The 22,709-nt window shown below is 42.2% G+C and overlaps 1 protein-coding gene across 1 annotated transcript in view; it reads right to left on the bottom strand.

The window, feature by feature from the left end:
• The window catches only part of IPMK (inositol polyphosphate multikinase), a 38,418-nt gene extending 16,041 nt beyond the window's left edge, over window positions 1-22,377 (bottom strand). Inside the window, exons 1-4 of the mRNA XM_018079862.3 lie at window positions 22,320-22,377; window positions 22,008-22,013; window positions 18,821-18,906; window positions 2,883-2,979 (exon numbers count right to left, since the gene is read on the bottom strand). Of these exons, the coding sequence (XP_017935351.1) occupies window positions 2,883-2,979; window positions 18,821-18,906; window positions 22,008-22,013; window positions 22,320-22,377 (247 nt within the window). The remainder of the gene's footprint in view (window positions 1-2,882; window positions 2,980-18,820; window positions 18,907-22,007; window positions 22,014-22,319) is intronic.
• Window positions 22,378-22,709: the final 332 nt, after the last annotated feature.

The following is a 22,709-nucleotide window of genomic DNA, read 5'->3' as shown; positions in this document are numbered from 1 at the left end:
ATCACAACGAGTTATTTTTCCCTCATCACAGCTTCAGAAAAACAGATCAAGTGTTCACACTGGTTTGTTGGCAAACCCTAAGTGTCCTTCTCAAGAGCATCACTGAGTCTGAACCCGAGCCCAAGTAACCAGGGTGCTCTCTTCCTCTTCTTGTTTTGTTAAAACAACAACCTGCAGATTTTTGAAGCAATTAAGACTTTCTAAATTATTACATAGTGCCCTGCTAACCCAGTGTACTTCTGGAAGTCATGCATTCGCCATCTAAATTCAGATGAAATTAAAAAACCTCAAAGAGAGAAGAATTCATAACGATTTCTGTACCTTGCTTTGCTAGCAGTAGTCCTGACCATATATTATGAGGATTTAAATAAATCATTCATCACAGACTTGCCCTGCCCACTTCTATTTACTAGTGGTAGGAGGATGTGCCTTGACATATTATTTACATATTTTATTACAGTTCCAAAGGAGACAAATCAAAAGACCACTAAAACATGCCAGTGTATTCAGTACACACTGCAGACAGAAGTGACAAAATCACTTCAGGCATCTGATTTCTTTTCATAACTTAGAAGACATCTCTCAAAACACAGAAATAAGCAGAGAAAAGCCTCAACTGCCCACAGCAACAAATGAAGAAAGATTTGAAACTGGGTTACATTTATCTACCCTATTCTTAAGTTAGGCAACCAAATTAGACAATGGTATGAAGCAGTAAAGTCACTTAAAAAAAATATAAATAAAAGCATGGGCAACAAGTAGGTAGCCAAACCCAGAAAACTCAGCAGCAGATGGCTCCTACATCTTTATAACTACTTTTCCACTTCTTTGTGAATAAACTCCAAAAGCCCACAATGCCAGTGAAGATAAAGTTCAAATCCAACCAATTTTAGATGAGTTTAAGGAGACAGAATCTCATCCACCTCTACCTCCATTTCCTTTGCAGTAGCACTGGGTATGTGATTTCAGCAGAACAGGACAGTGTTTTCACAAATTGTATTGATACTGGGAATTCATCTTTTCCATCATACTTTCTACATTTTCATCTACATTTCATACATTTCACTCTTTTTAGATAGCTATTTAATCCACTTATCTACCTTTTCAGCATAGAAGACTGACAGTTCTTCCTAAATATTTCTGTAAGGAAACAAATTCCTTGTGTTCTTCACCTTACCCACTGCAGTTCCTGCTTACTTGTCACATGAGAGAGGGTCACAAATCAAGTTCAGAGTGGTCCTAAATTAAGTTTTGTTTTTTCAGAAGTCACCTATGTCCCTATTAGCAACAACAGGGAATTACTGGGTTCATGGCTCAGAGGTTGTACGGAGCTGTGTCCCCAGAGCCTGTAAAACAGCGATTGCCAATGGAAAGGTCAGGCTTCCAATGTCAGGACTGCAAAAAACCTACAAATATAGCCTTAATCTACAATTAAGAACAAGATACACATGCATTCTGCTAAGCTTCATCATCTCCAGCATCTGTGATTTCTATCAAGACTACACAAAGCTCATTAATACTACAGATAACAGAGTTGGCAGTGCAGTGTTTTGGTTGAACCACTGCCATAGCTTTCTATGAAGAGGGCTCCTGTTAGTGCACAGTCTTTCCAAGAAGAAAAACAAACAAAATCAAAAGTTACTCTTCCTTTAAGCCATTATTCCTATGTCTGGATGACTGGTGGAGACCTGCCAAAATTCAGTCCCATGGTGCAGAGTGCTAGTGAATTCCCAAAGCAAATGAGGGTTGTGTTGAATTACTATATCTTGGCTAGATTTTTATTTTTATTTTTACATCTTAAGATCACACTGCAAATAGAAAAAAACTATTTGCAATTGGAAGGGGATGGATATTAAGTGGGCTCCATGACACACAGAACATTGTGAGGGAAGGAAAAATATAGCTCTGGTAGAGCTATTTGAGCTAGTGCCAAACAGGAAAGCATGAAAGCAAATCTGAGCCAAGAAAGTGGCAGTGTTACCACAATCTTCCTTGGATTTTTTCTTGCAGAGATTAGACCATGTCTTTGGACTCTGTCTCACTACTGTCTTTGGAAAACAAGTCTATCAAGTGACAGCATAAGCAAAAGAAGATGGAGTTATTTTAAAGGAGCACAGTATCTAGTTTTGGTGCCCATGTATTTAAATAGACTCGACAGCAGCCCTTTGCTTTGGTATGTTCCAGAAGCTCTATTTCCCCAGTGTGAATAAGAAAAGTCCCCAGAAGAAAAGCTAGTTTTTGTTTTAAATACAACAATAATACCTATTTTCCCTTGAAGAGACAATCTTCCAGTTGCTCTACCAAAATACCTTTTTCTTCCTGACTCCCAAAATTTAAGACACCAGATCTTTGTTCCATTCAAACCAACGACAGAGGATGACAAGTGGAGCTCACCAGCATGGTACCTGCTGGAATAACTGCTTTGTGTGAAAAGGTATGATGATGGGATCCAGCCTCTGGAGATCCAGGAGCAGATTCCAGTTTGAATGCTTCCGTTTCAGCCCCAGCCTTTCCTTCCTTCCACACCCACAAGGTGCCTGCCTCTTGCTCTGATGGCCTGACTGGACACAGCCATGAAACCAGCCCACTCCTCCAACACAACACAAACCAGACCAGCAGCTCTGAGGCAACATGCATCAGGCCCAGCTACTCAGGAAACCTTTGGTGTACAAACAGCCGCGCCCCATCTTCCCTGGGAGGAAGACCCCAAAGACCTAATCCAGCCCCAGGACTGCAAACTGAAACCAGCTGTCAGAGGGAACATTAGTGGGTTACAAAACAAGACCAATAAAAAAAACCTACGGAGCTCACAACTGCCAAAGATCAGTCTCCAGAAAATATTTCCAGAACGCCTGGATTAACAGATAAAATTAGAACAGTACCATTTGGTGCAGTAGGTGGTGACCAGACACCGAAGTATTTTGGCAGATATTTCCGCAGCTCCAGAAGAATGCTGTCACAACAGTCAGGGTCATAAACCTGAAATAAATTAGGGAGGGTTGGAAAGATCATTTCTTTAAAAACACTCATTTTATACTTCCGATTGTCCCATAGTTATACTTTCTTACAGTCTTTGTTTTCGTAAGTTTAAGATTTCTACTGTACATTTAAAAAACATACAAGATAAGGATGATAATTATCACAGTCCAACATAAAGAAGTAGCATCCTTTCTTTCAAATTTTGAAGTGGAAAAGATACATCAACTCCAAGAATAATTCATGGCTTAACTTGAATAAAAATCTAAACTATAATTGTTAACTTCAAAGCCAATTTAGTGAAAAGGGTGTTCTCGCATCCTGGATGTGAGACTGTAGAGGATTACTGCATTGTATCATGTATCCAAAGCTTTTTAAATTATATCAGGTAAAGTACATAGGCTCAGACTAGATAGTATTTTCTTGTCTCCTCCAAAACAATTCATGCTGTAGGTACATCACAGAGATTATACACAATTCAAATATATTTCTTTTCATTTAACGCTTTCAACATTTTTTTTTTAACTTCTGTAGGAAAAACACGAACAGTTTGGAAATAGCAGTTGGTTTATATTCCTGAAGGAACAATTCCCTGCAGAGTGAAAACAAAGCCTATGGAATCACGACTGTCACCAGTTTGTGGTTTCAAAACCATTGCCTTGCCCAGATTCACTCCCATCCCACCCAAAGATGTAGTTCCAGACATAGGGGATTGCCTATAGGTTTCCATGTTCTTTGCAGACTAAATGATCTATATCCACTCCAGTACAGGTTACAATGACAGCTACTGCATTTAGGAGCCCTCTCATCCCAATCCCCCTACAGTTCTCCTAGCTGTGATGCCATCAGAGTACTGTCCTGCCCCTCAGCCCCACAGTGGCTGCACAGCAATACCCATGGATGCTGCACAGTGACCAAACCATGCTAAAGGTTCTGCTTTCACTTCAGTGCAGCCAGAGCCCACTGCAAAGTCAGAAGCAAGGCAAAAAAAGTCAAGTGTTAACAGCTCTGCAGAGTTGGCTCAGCTCACTGTGTCAGACCACATTTAACCTCAGTAGGGGAATACCTTGTGATGGCAACTCCAGTGGGGAGGTATTGCAAAATACATGCCTATGTTGTTGCAATGTTTATACAACTAGGGAGAAAAAAACCCAAACCTGAAGTCCACCTGCAATTTTTGAGAATCAAGGCAAGCCTCGGCTATCCTCACCAGTGCCAGGTAACTCTAGACAGAACCTCATTCAGCAGCAGTTAACTAAATAAGTTAATATTAACTAAATAAGTTAATATGCGTTTGTGCTAAATTCAGGTTTCACTGCAGAAACCTCAGACTCAAATCACCTGTGTGTTTCTGACACAGGGGCTGCTCCACAGCTAACACGGGGTTCTCCTGGGCTTGCACCAGCCACAATTCTGACACCTTCATGCCAGCACCATTACTGGGCAGCGATCAAAAACACGATAAACCCAAATCCACGCCGACCGCACACCAGGGTAACGAATTTGACCTGTTCCTTTAACTAGTTCACGGGATATGCCCCATTTTCATGATCCTAAGGGAAGGGGCTGAAACCTCAAAGCTCAGACCACAAGAACATGTGCACAGCGTGTTGCAAAACGTTGGCACACCCCCCCCACCGCACCCTCTGCCACTACTGCTGCTATCTTAAGCATACAGAAGTTGCTGGGTGCGTATCTCACAAGTCACAGTCACCTCACAGGGCACTGATCTCTCTTCACACGTCATGATTCAACAAGCTGGCATGACCTCTGAGGATGACACATAACTGTACATCTAGGCCCAGTTTTCCTCCATGTTGACACAAGCTGACACGCTGGTATATTGTGCTCTAAGGCAAAAAGCCTTGCTTGCTCCCAGGATCAGTGCCTGCTGTGTATTTATGCAACATTTCTTCACCGAGCCTCGGGCATCGCCAGCGAAGACAGCGCTTTCTCCAGAAGAGAGATCTAGCTTGATCTTACTAGTTTAAGTAAGGAAAAAAGAAGTTGAGGGTGGGAGAGAACAGAGAGAAAGATTAGCACCAGGCAGATGCTGAGGCACAGCCCGGACTACTGCTCTCTTTTATAACAGCTTAGTGTTCCCCACTGTAGAGACAGCTGTTCCTGGGCCACGACTCCAAGCACTGACAGGTGGCATTACTTCATGCTGTAAGCATTTTCAGACCAATAGTACAAACCCAATTTTTGTTTACTGTGGTAGTTTATGATCACAGCACTTCACAGCCAAGGTAGGGACCCGTGTTGGCCCAGCACAAATGCTCTTTTCCCAGGTGAATTTAAGCAGATCTGAGAGGCAGTGACCATCGTGCAGTGTCACAGCCCTTACACGTGAGCAAGTACATATATTTAGGTCATGACCAAGAGGAGAGAGATGGAAACCAAAAGTGCAGCAGACAAGGAGAAGAAACACTGAATGTAACTGAAAAAACAAGCAAACATAGTAACTCAATTACTTAATCTATTGGCAAAAGATTCTGAGAAAGTGAAATGTCAGGAAACCACTTCTGTTTTTTAAAGAGACAGTACCCTTGACTTACTTTTTATCATCAACTTTAGGCAACTGAACTTAGCAACTTAGCAAGTAACTATGAGTATACTCCTGTGTATTCCAAACATCAGGATACAACAAAGATAGTCAGATAATTTATAATGGGGTCTTTTAGCCCAAAGTCAAGGCCAAATGAAGAAAAGAGCTCCAGAAGCCATGTCTTCCAAGTAGTCCATTCCTTAATATAGTGATATATGACATTTTAAATGGAGACAGAACTCCCAAGTAATGCATTTTTCAGTATCATTACTCTGATATAACAGAACTAAGTGCATTACTTCTGTCTCTCAAGAAGCTGCCTCACTCCCAGAACCAGTAATAAACTCCCTTCGTAAGTCTGACCTAACGTATACAAAGCACTTCTAATATGGAGACTTCTATATTATATAAACCTTAAGATAAACTTCAATCTTAGCCTGTAATGTATTGGCATGTCACACAAGAATAAGTATTTACTCTGAATAGAGATTAGAGGAAGTCACTTGGTGTAGGCAAAGCTATAAAACCAGATATTTCAGGAATTATGCAGGACATCAGAGCAGGGCCTTGTAAGCAGCACACGTGTCATGGGCTTTTCTTCTCAGTTCATACAACCTGTTAGCAAGCTACACACTTAGATGTCAATCAGAATGCCAAATACAGATGTATACATAACAACATCATCCCTAAGACCACATGAGAAATAAACAGTGTACCTCATACACCAAAAGGAGTTGCTACCAATACTGTTGGAAGACTCGTGAAAAATGCAGGTTATCACTTACCCCACAACAACCTTTATAAATAAACCATTAAATTTTTACTCACATCAGCAATATTCCACTTTCAGTAATATTTCACTTTCAGCAATAATGTTTTTTTTCTTTTTAATGCAACAATAGTTCCATTTCTCCAGCATATACTGACAAATAGAAGCAATTTCTCCACTACCAGTACATAATGTCTTCGACAAATTGAGAACTGCAAAATAATTCTGCCAGTTCATCTTGGGGAGGTATCCCTTCTATGTATCATAGGCTACATTCCTCTGATAGCACAAGCTGGAGACAGAAAATGTAGTAACTGCTGGACTTAAAAGCAAGTAAACAGGATGCTGACATTTGGAGGGCTCACAACATCACCACTGCAAATTACAGCCACTAACTCATGGGAAGAATACACCCCACACATGTCCTGTGGCAGCTCAGATAGTCTAACAGACCTCATGAAGTCATAATTTCCAGTCACTCAGGAGTTTTTAATTCCGAGGCAAATTTACCATCCCTAAGTTTTTAATCCAAAGTACACTCTGTTTTGGTGTGTTTCAAACAGATTCATCTGTTTTTTAATGCAAACAGGGGCGGCTTGGGACCACGGGAATGTTCTTTTTTCTTATTTAATGCAACATGACATTTGGGGTTTTTTTGTTTTCTAAAGACTAGCTAATGACATAAACGACAGAGGGAGGGTAAAATAAATGTTTAAACTTCAGCAGGAAACTAGTTCTGGCAGTACAGACCTGTCTCAAATTGTTCTGATGAAAAGAATACCACTTTGACAGGAAAGTAATCCGTAGAGAATCTTCCGAAGTATTCAGGAGTTAATTTAAAAGAATATATATATTTTTTAAACTCACATTTATTGTAAAGCTATTTGAGTAGGAAACTTTAAATGCCAGAGTGGGCATATCAGTCTGAACCATCACGTTCCTTTGTTGCCAGCTATCATAAACTATCCCTAAAGGTAGCAGCACTACAGCCTGCAGTCTCAGGATACACAACCAGCTGCCAACATCAGGCAGACAGTTCAGTGTCCAGTGTGGGTTTTTCGGGGTTTTATGAGCAGTTAATGCAGCTCAGTCATGTGCTTAAATTAGCAAATGCAAGATTTACAGGTGACAGTGCAAGCTTAATTCCCTCTCCCCCTGGGTATGTATTATATCACAGATTTTAATTACTTGAGCGCACACCACATTTCCCTCTGGACTCCTACCTCACCCAGTTACACCAAGCAAGTGCAAGGGCCAAAAAACTGAGGTTGAAACAGCACCTGTGACTTTAGCAATTCGTATCTGCTTGGCTTTACAGCTCAGACAGCCCTGGCTTCTTTTCAAAGTGGTACCATCATGGTCAGTAGTATTTGTTTCCATAAATACGACTGGCATTGAGCCAGCTCTGCTTGTATTGAAAATATCTGACACCAGAATAATTTCAAAAGTTAAGTATTTGTGAGTGATGTCATATTAAATGCTATTATACCAAACTGCTTATTTTACTATCCAATATACAGGTATACTAATGAGAATGCAATCATTCTCAATGAAGATACCTACAGGAAGAAAGAAAGTTTAGAACAAAGCAGGATCTATTCCTACAATCTGACCACATAAATGGATTTTTGAATAAAGACGGTACACACTTGTGACAACCATGCCCTTCTTCCAAGAGTCAGGAAAAAAACCTACATTATAGCAAGGGGTTGGCCATCTTACCTTCCAAAAAATGAAGGCTGTGAAAATAAGATTCAAAAATCTCCCAAAGAGACACTTATTTGATCATGTTTATCAACCACTCATTCTCTACAATGCCAAAAAACCAGCAGGTCTCATTTCATCCACTTTCACATTTTACATAGTCAAATTTAGGCTGACTCTAGCAAGATTTGAAGCCCCAGGCACAGAACCATCTGTGGGGTCAGGCATAGCCACCACCACAATGCTGAACAAATACCCCGGGGTGAGCCACGAGCGAAGAACAGCAGCCAGCACCCACAGCAGGTCCCTTCAAATGGCTCAGGGTAAACTGGGGAGAGACAGATCCTCCAGGCCCTCTTTCTTTCCAATAAACATTTACTGTAGAGGCAAGGAAGCAAAGGACTTCGAAAGGCATAAGCAGACATCTGGTCCTACCCAATCAGAAGCAGAGAAGTGTTGTTTCCCCCTTCACAAGACAACTAACTCCCATCTCATCTTTCATCCCACACGATTCCTGGGCAACTAAACATTAACAACAAAGCAAGCTTTAATTGCTTACTTTATCCACATTTCCCTACAATTGCTGCAAGTCACCCAGCTGAGCACAGAGCGGGGTAGTGGCCGCTTCTTGGTCAAAATTGCAAAATTAAAGATCATGTTTCATCACCAATCTCTTGCCACAGAACCAGGCTTTCTCTTGCCCTTCAGTCTCTCCTGTGTTTACAAGTCACTAGCTCCATCAGATATTACAGTCAGCTTCAGTTGCATAGGAGCTGGAGTGTTCAATGAACCTGAGACACTCCGAAGTCGAAGATAATACTTCTTTCAGGATGCTCAACAAAGTCTGATCCCTCAGGCAGCACTATCTGATTGTTTTCTTACAAACAAAAAAAGGTCTTAAAGATGATACCCAGGAAAGTGTAGGTGATTGTACTTATGTTACCAGCTCTAACACTGGTTACGCAGCCTCTTAAGTAGGTTATGAAAGTTTTAGGTGGATAGTCCAAAAGTACATGGCACATTGCAGATCAAAGTCTCTGCTCCACAATCTAACCAGAATTCTCTTCAGATATGCCAACGGGCACATACAGCAAACTGGAGCAGAGTTCACATATGGCACTATCCACTAGAGGCCTAAAAAAAGAGAACATAGCCTAAAAAAATGGTTAAGACATACTATCATTGGTCATCTGATAAGGAATTTTCAATTTTAACATACTAAATACTTCTCCCATTCTTACTTATTTCCTACTTCTTTGATAATGCTTACCCAACAGAGCTGGAGAGATGCTGACCCGAAGTTACCCACTGCAAAACTCAAGCTACCAGCACCCAGAGAGAGACCCAGCAAATTTCAAGGCAGAAAGTACTTGGTCTCGCAGGAGTACAGTTCAACCAGTTTTCTCATCTGTCTTCACAACTACTGCGCCAAAAGCACATTGTTACTGCAATGCACAAAGTGGTGCAGCATGAATAGTGCTTAGGATTTTGAGAGAAGACATGGACCTGGTCAGAAACTGCTACCTTGACACATCCAAGCTCACAGATGCAAAAGCGAGTTGAATAAAGCCAGCAGCCAGAGTGTTTTCATACAAATTTTCTGCCCTAAGAATAATTTTTTTAAGCAACTCCAACTATTCAAGCTTAAATGATCACTGAAATTACTGAAAGTGGAATGGTAGAACATTAGGACAAAAGGGGAAAGAAGCCAATATGGCTGTTCCACTTTGTGAGAACATTCAGTCTTACTCTTTGTTTCTGGAAAGCGACCTGATCCCAGCTGAAGATTCCCAGATAGAAGTGAGAGAGAACAAGGGTTGGGAGAAATCCTGAAGCAGTTACACTCAGAAAAGCAAAATTTAATTTTACATTTCAAAGAGACAGAAATGGGATCCAAGTCCTAACAGACATATGTTGGGTTGTTTTTCCTAGGACTGTAAGAGGCAGCCCTCAGAAGGAATGCACTGTAGCACTACCCTGCTGGTGCAGACTGATGGTAAGTTCAGTCACTCAGAGACAGCACTATCACAGTCCACACATTTCCATCCCCTCCCTGGCAGCAATGCCAGCATACAGCTGGTCCCACAGCCTGCTGAGCACCTTAAGATGGTGCTCACCTAAGTGCCAGGCCAAGGCACTCCATTTAAACTGCCATTTATAGAACATAGAATGTTAAGAGTTGGAAGGGACCTTAAAGCTCACCTAGTCCCAACCTCCCATGCCATGGGCAGGAACACCTCCCACTAGATCAGGCTGCTCAAGGCCTTGTCCATGTCCAACCTGGCCCTGAACACAGCCAGGGTTGGGGAACCTCCCTGAGCATCCTGTTACAGTGTCTCATCACCTTCACAGCAGAGAATTTCTTCTTAATATCTAACCTTAATGTTCCCTCTTTCAGCTTGTAGCCATTACTCCTTGTCCTATCACCCTTCCTAATGAAGAGTCCCTCTCCAGCTTCCCTGCAGGCTCCTTCAGATACTGGAAGGTTGCTTTGAGGTCTCCATGCAACCTTCTCTTCTCCAGGTTGAACAGCCCCAACTCTCAAAGCCTGTCTTTGTAGGGGAAGTGCTCCAGTCCCCTTAGTAACTTGGTGGTCTCCTCTGGACTTGCTCCACCAGTTCCATATCTTTCTTGTGTTGGGGACACCAGAAATGTATGCAGTGCTCCAGGTGGGGTCCTCACAAGAGCAGAGGGGGAAAATCACCTCCTCTGACTGCTGGCCACGTTCCTTTGGATGCAGCCCAGGATTCCCTTGGCTTTCTGGGCTGTGAGCGCACACTGCCGGCTCACGGTGAGTTCTTCATCAACCATCACCCCCAAGTCCTTCTCTGCAGGGCTGATCTCAGTTACTACACTACCCAACCTGTAGGTGTGCCTGGGATTGCCATGATCCAGGCACAGGACCCTGTGCTTTGCTCTGTTGAACTTCCTGAGGTTTTACCTCTCAAGCCTGTCAAGGTCCCTCTGGATGGCATCTGTTCCCTCCAGCATGTCATCAGACAACATTCTCATATTACAAGCCTGGGTTTTTAGGTTTGGTTTTATTTAAATCTGGAACCTAGAATTCTTTTTGGAGACTAAATTTATTTTGCTTTTTTTTTCAAGGAGGCAACCTACACTTTCCTCAATCCCATACTGGCAGCTCACCAACTGTATCTTACCATTAAATGAACTTATAATGAACACAGTTTTTTCTGTGTAACACTAACATGTATTTAGTAAGTGGATCCATATTCTGACACATTCATAAATGAAGTCTAAACGATATTTGATCCAATCCAAAAAAGTACCTGTATGACCCTCCAGCACAGCAGGAGCACTGCACTGTATCTTAATTCAATTTAACATACTGTGCACTTTAAAATTGCATTTTTGCTTAATTTTCAGCCAGGTCTACTTTCAGGAACGACGAATCTTCCTCAAAATGAGGTTGGTAAGAGAACTGGATTTTCTTCCTTGCTTACTTGAATGACATGGACTGCAGGCTACTCAGTCTTACTAACCCCACCCAGCAATAGCATCAAATTGTAATAATGGCCTTTTACTGTCTCCATTTATGAGGGTTTCTTTGATATATTAAAGCAAGTTGTAGTTTATTCTGTGATACACAATCCTCAAGGAGCTCACCATACCCTTCTAGGTTAACCTTCTACTGCATCGTTTTTGCTGCAGAGTGCAAGAATCAAAAAAATGTCATACTTTTTAAGTCTTACTGCCCTGGCACAGTCAGCTTTCAGTCACTTAATAGTGAAGAACAAAAAACATGTTTATAAGACAATAGTACGAACTCAGCAGATTCTTACAGTTACACCCCATGCTTCATCTCTCTTAGACAACTCCTCATATGAAAAAGATCTGAATACCAGCTGGTAGTATTTCACAACTTGGTCAAAAAGCCATTTTCTTCTCATTAGTTAAGAAATACTGTGTGCCCTTCCTTTTACTACAATACTTCTGCCCAGGCTCATGGTTTAGAGTGTGAGGCAACTTCACGTGCTCATTTGGGAACTTCAGGTTGCCTATTTCCCCAGCAAAACAGGATCACTTCTAGACAGTTTCCCAGCAGGAGGACCAATGCCAAGTGCAGGAATGGACTGTATCAGGACGTGCTTGCTATGCTTGCCAATGGGTAATTTGTACACTCCAGTACCACTATCTCTGCTGACAATGAGGCAGATCTGGATGTACCAGAATGAGGCAAGGCTGAAGATGACCTTTTGGGAGCCTGAGCTACAGCTCTGAATGTGGTAGTAATAAAAGGCATGGGCGAGGCACTGCATCTCCAAAACAAGATGGTAAGAAAATCGTGCATCCTATTTTTTTGTCCATACAAGACTGAAAATCAGAACCTTAGCTGGAGACATGATCACATGATAATGATATTTTAGTACACAATAGCAGCATGATGCCATCATCCACTCCTTTTTCAGCCAAGGATAAGCATCTAAATCAAGACTATAAAATCAGTTAACTGAGTTTACAAAATAGGGTAACTCAACCTGACACAAGATGTATTTTTCCTCCCCAATCCCTTTCCTTTTCCGTCACTAGCAGAGCAGAACACAGGCTGCCTGATTGTGATTTGTGCTATGTAGGCTGAAAGGGAGCTGAGCCTCAGGAGTCAGTTCCTGCAATTCTGTGCAAAAGCTTCTAGGCCAAAATCCATCTTTCAGGCTGCTGGCTTGATTTTTTGCCATGGAGGGGGAGGGAAGTCACCACAAGTCTTCTGTACTGCCTGAAGCTGCTGGAATACTAATTAAAATTAGACACTGTAGAAAAGAACATTTCTTCTCTGTAACCACAGGAGCACAAGGAACTGTGGCTTCAGGAACATTAACATAACTGGGTCCAACACATTAGTCTCCAGTCACAAACTCAAAGACTAACTGTTACAAAGGAGTCAGCAAAAGTTTCACAAACAATATTCATTCTGCCTTATGTCAGGCTGTAAAATGAGTTAGTGCATTCTTTAGGGGAAGCAAAACAGAAAGACAGGCCGTGGCCCTATTGAAAGCTGCATTACAATGCATCCAAAAAAAGTTCAGAACAATTGCACAGGCAACCACGAAACCATTCGTTCCTAGCTTTCAAGTGCCTAACTCTCACCTAACCAGTGTAAATCTCTTTTACATGCTGGAGCTATTTGTGTCTCTTACATCCTGGCTTTGTTTTCAGGACATGTAACAAAAGTGAAAAACATTTTCTGTTATCTCCAGTGGCAACAGCTTCCTTGCATTCACATTCCATGTCAGCAGGGCTCAAACCCTGAACTTGGAATACCACTACAGCAGTTAACAGATCCATTACTTAATGGCAAAGGGTGGAAGATCTGTTATCCAGAAGGGCCAGGTGATTAGCTCAATTATCTTTTCACAATGCTACACGGGGTCAACCAGCTCCCTTGGTTTACAAGCACTGGCCAGAGGTAGGAGGTTGCCAGAGTTGAGCTGGGACTAGGAAAACCCTGTCCACCTTTTTATTCCAATCCCCCAAAATTACCCTTGCACCTGAGACAAGAGTATCTGAGAATTCAAATAAGACTTGCATTACAACAGCCTTGGGAACCTTACACTATTGCAACCATACATTATTTGGAGCCATGACATGGCAACACCACTAAAACCAGCTATGACAATTTTGACAGGCAGCAAACAGGAGCGGGGTGGGGGCTGGGGGTTGTGGGATGGCAGGGAAAGAAAGAAAAAGGTAAGCACTGGAAGTTGTCCATGCTGCAAGAGCTTTCTCAGGACAGTTTTTGGCAGGCAGCATAAGGGGGAAAGGTGTACTACTCATACCCCAAGTATCACACAGTCACCACAGGAGAGCAGAAGGGCAATTCAAATAAAAGTTTACAGGAACATTTATGGATCTGTGAAGCATTAAATCTCAGTTTATTAGCTGTTGCATTAGCAACCTCGAAAACTTCAGTAGGCCACGCTCAGATCAGCTACACACAGTAAAAGGTTTACAGCCCCACCGAAGCCAGGATCAGAAGAGCTGCCACTTCAAAACACTTCAGCCACCTTCTCTTGTTCTGTTGAACATAAGAAACACTCCATCTTGCAGTGCTTAACAGCTTGTAGGAAAATGTAGTCACAAAGGTAACCTCAACCACTGTAAATTCCCCCTTCATCAGTTTTCACAGAATAACCACTCTCACAGGGAAAAATTTCCTCCCAGTATTGAATCTAACCCTGCCCTCGGCCAGTGTGAAGCCATTCCCCTTGTCCTGTCACTCCATGCCCTTATCCAAAGTCCCTCTCCAGCTCTCTTGGAACCTCTTTAAGCACTGGAAGAGGCTCTAAGGTGACTCCAAAGGTTGAACAATCCCAATTCTCTAAGCCTTTCCTCATAGCAGAGGTGCTCCTCTAATCATCTTGGTGGCCTCGGTCCAACAGGTCCTTCCTGCACTGGGGACTCCAGGGTTGAATGCAGCACTGCAGGCAGGGTCTCAACAGAGCAGGGCAGAAGGGCAAGCCCTCCTTGCAGCCCAAACCCTTTCCTTTTGTGCCACAAAAGCAGCTGCCCCTCTCTAAAGCCTGACATTCCAGCTTCCTCCCCCTCTGCAGAGCACCAACAGGAGAGCAGTTTCTGCAATGCCACATTTTTGACACCATAAACTAAGGAGAGCCCTGTGCTGAAGAGGACAGCCTTTTAGACAGGGAGAGCTGTGCTAGCACAGAGTGCTCTTGGGCACAGTCCAGCATGGCTGAGACAGGAGCTCCATACCCAGCTAGGCAGGGGGGTTACCTCCTTCACTTGTACTAACCTTTCCAAAGGATGCTGTTCTCACAGTTCCAACTCATCTGCCACCAGATCGCTGTAGGAGGCCCAATAGGCTTCCTCCCTCTCCCAGCACTGCTGAACTAAATCAGACCATTTCAGCACAGATAAATGGGCCCTGGCACAAAGCACACTGAAGGCAAATCCCAAAACACACTGAGGAGCAGCCCACTTCCATGGATTTCTTTGCATGCTTGTGTAGGCAGCCTACCATAAACACACAACTGCCTTTTACCAATTTATTCCCTTTAATTGAAAAGGGTGACTACTCCATTTTCAAACAACACTATTTCCCTGTTCCCACACCTCTGTATACTGCTCCCCCCTGAAGCCCCTTTCAAAGGTGGACTGTCTCCACCTACATGTTCTCACAGAGCACTGACATTAGATAGAAACAACTGATCAGCAGTGTAGATAGTCCTTAACAAACCACAACCCTTTTACTTCAATTTGTTTTGTTCTCTTGCTGCTCAGGCCTATTGAAAACAAAGCATTTTGTAGCTATTCAAGCTTAAAAAAACTGCAATTTTTTTTCACCCAGATAAGGGTACTAGAATACCTGGTAAAACACTCTGTGTTTATGCAGGCAATGTTTGTAAGGGGTTCATGCCCTCAGGTACAGGAAGGGAGTTTGCAAGAACAAAATTAAAATTATAATAATATAATTTTTAATAACTTTTTATAATTTTATAATTACTCAGATTTACAGAACTCAATAGCAAGTGGACATTGTGGCTAGAAAGTCACACTCCAATGATAAATTAAGCAATGCACAGTAAGTTATTAACAACAACTACAAACAGCTCATTGTTCTACTACATTTTATCACAGAAGGTATTCACAATAATCTTGTCATTCTTCCCCTCCCTCATAACACAGAGTCATGGCAAGCCCCTTCCCCATCAGTACAGAACTGCTGTAGTAGAGGTAAAAGTTTGATTTACTCAGTGAATTAATCTCTTAAGAAAAAAGACCTGTATTTAGAGGGTGGGCTGGTTAGTTGGTTTGGTTTTTTAACTGCTAAACTGAAAATATGCTATGACAAAATCGGAAAGGTAACCTGGCAGCAGACTGAGCAGGAATTACTTGAGAGATTTCCCAAGAAATAGATAGAGTCCTGTGAAATTCTTCCAAACTTCCAGCTGCCACCCTTTTCTTAGCAGGTTTCAGATCACTATTAGTATTTGCACTACAGTGTCTTGCTCAAGTTTCCATTCCAAAATGGAAGCCCATTTTGTTTGGGCTCTAGCAGTAAGTACTCAGCTTCATGTTCAACAGAAAATAACCCATCAACAACCATGGGAAAAACTTCTGCTGATTCACTGATGCAGACTTTTACCTCTGTCATGTTCACACGTCCAGCTGCAAGCAAATCCAGCAGTTTCAGAAGAGAAGATTTTCTTGGTCCAAACAGAAGATAATATCTACCTGGTATCACATTAAATATATCAGAGTTCTAGTCAAAGCTGTCTCTTAATGCCTCATTATCTTCTGTGATGACACATTCCCTGCAGCCTCCAGCTCACAAGCACTGAAATACCACTTCCTGGTTCCTGGAAGACACTTCTGCTTCAGATCTGTGATAGCTGCTCTCCAGCTGACTCATGCAGCTGAAACTGAGACACGCTCGTCTTCTTGCTACCACAAACTACAGAGCTTCTCAGTTACTTCAGACAAGGTTTGCTTTACTGTAAGTAAAGGTACCCCCCACTTGTTTCTGACCCAGGTACTGGGGGTCTAATCTTCATTCAGGACAGTGTGAGGTGGCATACAAAGGGAGCAGTAACTGATCTACCACTACAGACAAAACAGTTCTAAGACATAGGAAAAAACAGAGGCAGAAATGGAAAAAGAAAAAAAATCACAATTAATCCACATATACTACTGGACAACCTTCTAGTTTGATCTTATCAACTGACCTGCTGTCTAGCCCTGACAAAGTGAGAGCCTGGGACTCAGTCTTGTTTCACTTACTTCATTTCTGCACTGTTTCTCACCATCTCCTGAACTGACCACCTTGTAAACAACTCCCTGCCTCGAGCAGTGGTAATATTCTCCTTCCCCCCTTCTCTGGAGGCTCATCAGCCTACTCCAAGGTGATAACCTCTTTTTGATTATAGCCCACAACTGGGTGAAACTCAGTCACCAAAGCAGGACAGCCTCCCTATTGTTCGCATTGCTTATCAGTTTAGTCACAGAAACTGGCAGAAGACTCCAAGACAAGGAAGTTTTGCCATCTTTTAAATAGGTCAGATCAGTTCATCGATGTCCAAAAAGCACCATCACAGCACAAGGTTAAATGGCAGGAATGGGAAGGAAGGCATTTCCATCTTGGCAGTGGATCAGCTCAAGCTGTATATGAAACTGTACCTTACCCTAAACCTCCCAATCCACAGTAAACCTTGTCCTGTAACAACCACATGTAGTGATCAGCTGTCTACAGCCCACATCACATGGTTCTTGTCTGAGAGTAAACATGACTGCAGTTAATCGTTGAGAAGCAACAAATCCCCAAGACCTTTCTCCTGTGTTCACCTACACCTACACACACACATGCATTTGCTCTCCTTCCCTCCTCCCACAAAAATGCATTCTAGTCCATGCAAAGCTCATCATCCCTTTCTCTGTTACTTTTCAAGAGTTGCCCAACTCCTCTCCAAGACGGCTTATAACCAAAAAAATTCAGTGTTAGAAGCAACCCAGCTTCAGAAGAACTGAAGTTAACTTTGCAAGTTACTAGCATTGAGACCTGACTTCTTCACAGAGCAGTAACAAGGGCACTAACACAGACCACTTTCTCAAAGACTTGCTCACAGCTTGTCACGTGAGTCTAAGCTTAAACAGGCAAAATGATAAAGTCTCTGCTGTGAAAGGTGTATGTCCAAGCAAAGCCTGAGCTCACCCCTTCACCTGCTGGCTTTAGACAGGGTTAGCACATTACTGTCTGTGCCTCAGGATTTCAGAGAACAGCCTGGTGCCCAAAGAAGTTTGTTCAAGCTTTCTTTCTCCTTTTACTGAAGGGTAACCATTCAGGCTGGACGGCATCTCTCTTAACCTCAACTCAATGACAGTCATTGAGAAACCTCAGAAATATATTTACATTTAGATTTAACTGGCTCCTACTAACTCAAACACACAGTTTGCTTAAAGCACCTTGCTTAGTTTGTTCTCATTTCCACAGAATATGCAAGATCTTTTGATAACTTAAATTAATACCCTTTTACAGAAAAAAAACCCAAACAAAACCCAAACCAAAACCAGCAATAAACAGAGGGTCTCAAGGGTCCTCTCTCACCCTGCATGAAGATTTCTACAGTTCTTCATACCTAGTAAGCCATGGAGAGAGATGGCATATAAATCTGATACAGAAAAAAACATGTGACAGACTATCACAGGCAGGTAGGACAGTACAGGTTCTAAAAATAGTTTACTTCCACAAGACAACAAGCAACAGCTTTCCTGGTCTGGTGTTGTTAAAGTTACTGATAAAGCAACTTGAAGATGAGCAATAGGAAAAACACAACAACTAAAGTTAAAACAACTGGAGAGTTCTGCTTTTCATTTAATTTTGAAGGAGCTGAGCTTTAACACAGTGAACAGTTTTAATGCAGTGATGAGAACAATACTGCTAGCAGTTAAGCCAGACTAGACAAAAGTAGAAAACATCTAAATTTAGATGTCAGCAATTGAGACACTCAGCTATACGAGAAAGTTGAGATCAAACATACATCCCTTTAATCACAGATGGAAGACAAGGCTTTCCAATAACATCTTAGATGCTGTGAAAACTCCGCTGTCCCATGAACAAATAAGCAAGCTTAAATCCGAGAGTGAAGTAGGTCTGGCATGGGGACTGAGGTGCAAAGAGGAGAAAGCTCTAGACAGCACACAGATACCATGGCAGGGCTGTTGGTAGCATACCATTCCAATATTTAGGTTGCACCTTCCCAACTGCAATGATAAGGATGTACTCCTACAGGAAGCACACCCAGCATTTCACCTGCAGCAAGCCACCCCCCTCTTCACTGCAGGACCCTCACCTTGTTGTAGAACTCCTGTTCCCTGGGACCACGAGGTGGAGGCTGCAACTGCTTCAGGACAGTCCCATCTGGATGCTGCAGTATGCCTAGAAGAGAAGCATTTCCTTCAGGGCTTAGTTTCAAGAGGTAAGGCCTTTCTTCCCCCCCCCTCCCCCAGGAATAGTGAATTCACCATCAAGGACAGCCCATGTGCAAAGCTGTACTGCTTCCAGTGCACAGACAGTAGAGTCAAAACTGTCAGTTCCTACAGGTGACCCTTTGCAGAGGTTTGCTTGCATTCCTCTATTTCTAGCCATTGGATGATTTTCTGGGTCTTATTCCGCTCAAGGCCAACACAGTAATGGAATTTGACATTAAAAGTTCCACCCCCAAAAACCCATCACTAAGAATGCATAAACACTCCCTTCTAAAATAACTCATAAATTATTTTTCCAACAATGTCAGGAAGTTAAAGAGAGTATCACATTTAATGCATTTCTTACTATTAAAACAGAAATAAATGTTGTGTTGATGTACATCTATACTAGTGGCATGGAAAGAGTATGTCTTTATTACTAGAAGCAGTGCCCCTACAGCACTCCATGCTATTTGTATCACCCATAATTACACTACAGAATTTCACCTCAGCCAGGCAATACTTTCATCATGCCTGCACAAAAAAACCCTCGAAAATATCCTCCTGGAACAGCTTTAATGACCTTCCAGTCATCAGTATTTCTAAGTAGCTCATAAGAAATGCAACTGAGGATCCAAGGGTACTGAAGAGATGGATGCAGGCAAGAATGGAGAAAAGTAACTACAATCCTCGGAAATGTGCCCCAAGTTTCAACATCATCAACATGCAAGGGAAGAAGGAAAAGCCACTTCTGGAAATTTTTTTTTTCCTAGGATTTATTTGGAGCTTTTCAGACAGTAATCTGTTTTGTTTAGAAGGGAAGCAAAAATGTCATCCGTATCCAAAAGAGGTTGCACTTTCAGTTTACTGCTTGAGAAAACACAGAAAAACGAGCCAGGAGCTTTGTGTCCCAAACAGAGTCTGCAGTTTTAACAGCAATTGTGTTTTCATCTTTTAAAAACCATTATCTATGAATGGGCTCTTGTTGTGCAGCCCTGGAAACTAAATAAAATCTTCAGAGACCAAGATGTTTACGCTAAAGCAACCACCAGATGTAGAATAATTGTTTCAGTAGTTGGCTATACCTAAGACTGGCTTTTAAAGTTTGCATAAAACAGCTCTCAAGTCATGTTTCTTGCTCAAAGCTGGATTTTGTACACTTTCCAAAACTAGAAAAATACTGCCACATAATAATGTGCTGACTACCACAACATCTTCAAGACACAATAAGTTCGTGTCCCCCCCACCCTACCCTTTTGCATGTGCTGGAAACCACTCTGCAAAGTGCACCAAGTACTTGAATGGCACGTGTTGTGCATGCAAACTGCTAACAATCACAACATTAAAACAGGTTTTATGACACACACTCTTCAAAGTCTGCGTTTTGGCTCTGATGATAAGACAAGCAGACAACTTACAAGATAGAAAGACCAGATAAAGATTCCTGGAAATAGAATCCATACACTACTGCACTGATCCATATTACTTGAAGAGTTTAATATAAACTGATGTAAAAGTTTCCTCATTCTCTGCATTTCTTAAGAGACTCGAGCACCTACTCAGTCACTGTGACCAGGGCAGGCCCAGAAACCAGAGTCACATTACAACATTCACCACCAAGATGTAAACTCCATAACCTTCCCTGTGATCCACAATAACAACAAGCAGAGATACCATCACCTACAGATCACAGTAACATAACAATGTTGGCCATGGGTTGGTCGTAGGCTTCCTGGGGTTTTTCAGCACAGATAGGAAGTAGTATTGTACATGGATAGGCAACTTAACATTTCTAAAGAAGCAGCAGAACTGTACAGAAAATAAAATCCTGAAATATCTCACTAACATTTCTCTTTGACTGTGCCTGCAAAGCTTGCTACCATTCTGAAACACAAAGCTGCTGCAAAAATAACCAGTGCAGTTGTATGCACTCTTCTAAACAAAACAATCTCATCCAATCCACCTGCTTCACTGAGCTATAGACAAAACCTGCTTGCACAAATACATCAAACATTTACTTTAGAGAAGATCCTCTGTCCTCTAAGGGTATCTAATAAGGGCAGACCAGTATGTATGAGCCATCTCAACCTGAGCATCAGGAAAACAGCAGCCAGAGTTAGGTCTGTGATCTGCATGAGCAAGTAACTCTGAAGGAGAATGGCTCCCTCACCTACAGAATCCCAATGGCTTGGGAACCCCCAGCACTGTGAAGTTACAGGCACCAAACCACAGTGGGAGGTCCTGTAAGGTGGTGTATCCCATCAGGTCCTGTCTCTTAATTCCTACTCACCTATGGAATTAAGCCACAACCCAAGGTGGTTACTTTACTTAATACACACAATTTATCTGGGGGAAGTGCTACTGCACACAGCATTCAACAAAAGGCCAGTCAGAGTGCCCAAAAGCCAAATGTGCATGCAGGGAGGCTGTGAGAGGCCTTTCTTTGCAAGGCAGTAACACTCACAGAGAACAAAGGAAAAACGGAAAGGTTATTCAGGAGGAGGAAACCCTATGGTAAAAAAAAAAATTAAAGTGTACTTTAACCAAAAAAAAAAAAATAAACCAGTTAAAAATACTTTGGATACCTTTAAGTCCTCTGAGTGTTTGTGTGCAGGGATAGAAGGGAACGTCAAGTTACAGAAATGAGAGAGCTGTGAGTACCAGAGCAGCTTTGGTCTCCAACATAAAATTTCTAAGATGAGATCATGAACCATGGTGGTACCTCTGCAGGAAAATCTTGGTCTTGGCCATGAGATTTAGTGGAGTTAGCTTTTCCTAACCCATTCGAGCTGGCACTCGCAATATGATCACCTGCACTGCTCAATCCAACAGCAATAAAACTGATGTGCAAAAGACAAAGCTCCCCCTGAAAGCGAGCCTTTTTTGCCTGATCCCACCTCATGTTACGATATATGATTAAGACAGACATACAGCTTCAAGGACCCAACGCACTTCCATCAACATTTTAATCCACCAGCTGCAGCAGGGGCAAGGTAAAAGAATTACTTTTCTGTGGAGGTTATCAGCAGCAAGACATGCCATGGGCACGGGCTGTAGATAAGACAAACTCACAGTGCCCTCAGTGCTGTAATTCCATTCACTGATGACTGAAAGGGTTCTGAAGTTCAGCCCTTGGCAGGGTCAAGGAGAAGAATGACTTTTCTGTCCAGATTATCAGCAGCAAGACACACCATGGATGCAGGCTGTAGATAAGACAAACTCACAGTACCATTAGTGCTGTAATGGTTGAAAGGGTTCTGAAATTCAGCCCTTTGCCTATTCAGCAAGGGTGGTTCCTACTGACAGGGTTCAAAGGCAATATGACAGCAGGTACTCGTTACAGCTACTCTCAAAGTGCACACCGGGAGTTGAATGATTGTGTACCTTCCACCCGGCTCAGAGTACAGCAAATGTGATGTCCTGGAAGGGTGAGAAATGCCATTTGGCAACATCAACTTGACTGCTCGCTTCGGCACTGACCACTGCCTATTTCAAAAGGCCCCTACACGAGGACGGCCAACACCTCATTCCTCAAGGTGGAAATAAATTAAAATATAAATTTAAAGCTAGTGGAGGTATACCCAAAAATGCTATATCCTCAGGGTATTTGTATTATTTAGACTGCTTACTATCCGTTGCTTCAGACTGATCGCCAAATCAGCAACTAATAATTGCTTACTAATATTTTAGCTGAAGTTTCTGGTGGCCACAGGTTTGGGGGTTCCCTTTACATATGTTTCCCGTTATATATGTTCTGAGGGTGCTAGCATGCTG

The sequence above is a fragment of the Manacus vitellinus genome, unplaced genomic scaffold, assembly GCF_001715985.3.
Source record: "Manacus vitellinus isolate BGI_N305 unplaced genomic scaffold, ASM171598v3 scaffold_48_pilon, whole genome shotgun sequence".
Classification (NCBI taxonomy): Eukaryota; Metazoa; Chordata; class Aves; order Passeriformes; family Pipridae; genus Manacus; species Manacus vitellinus.
Note: the sequence above shows the minus strand (reverse complement) of the source record. Positions and strands in the feature narration are given on the sequence as shown.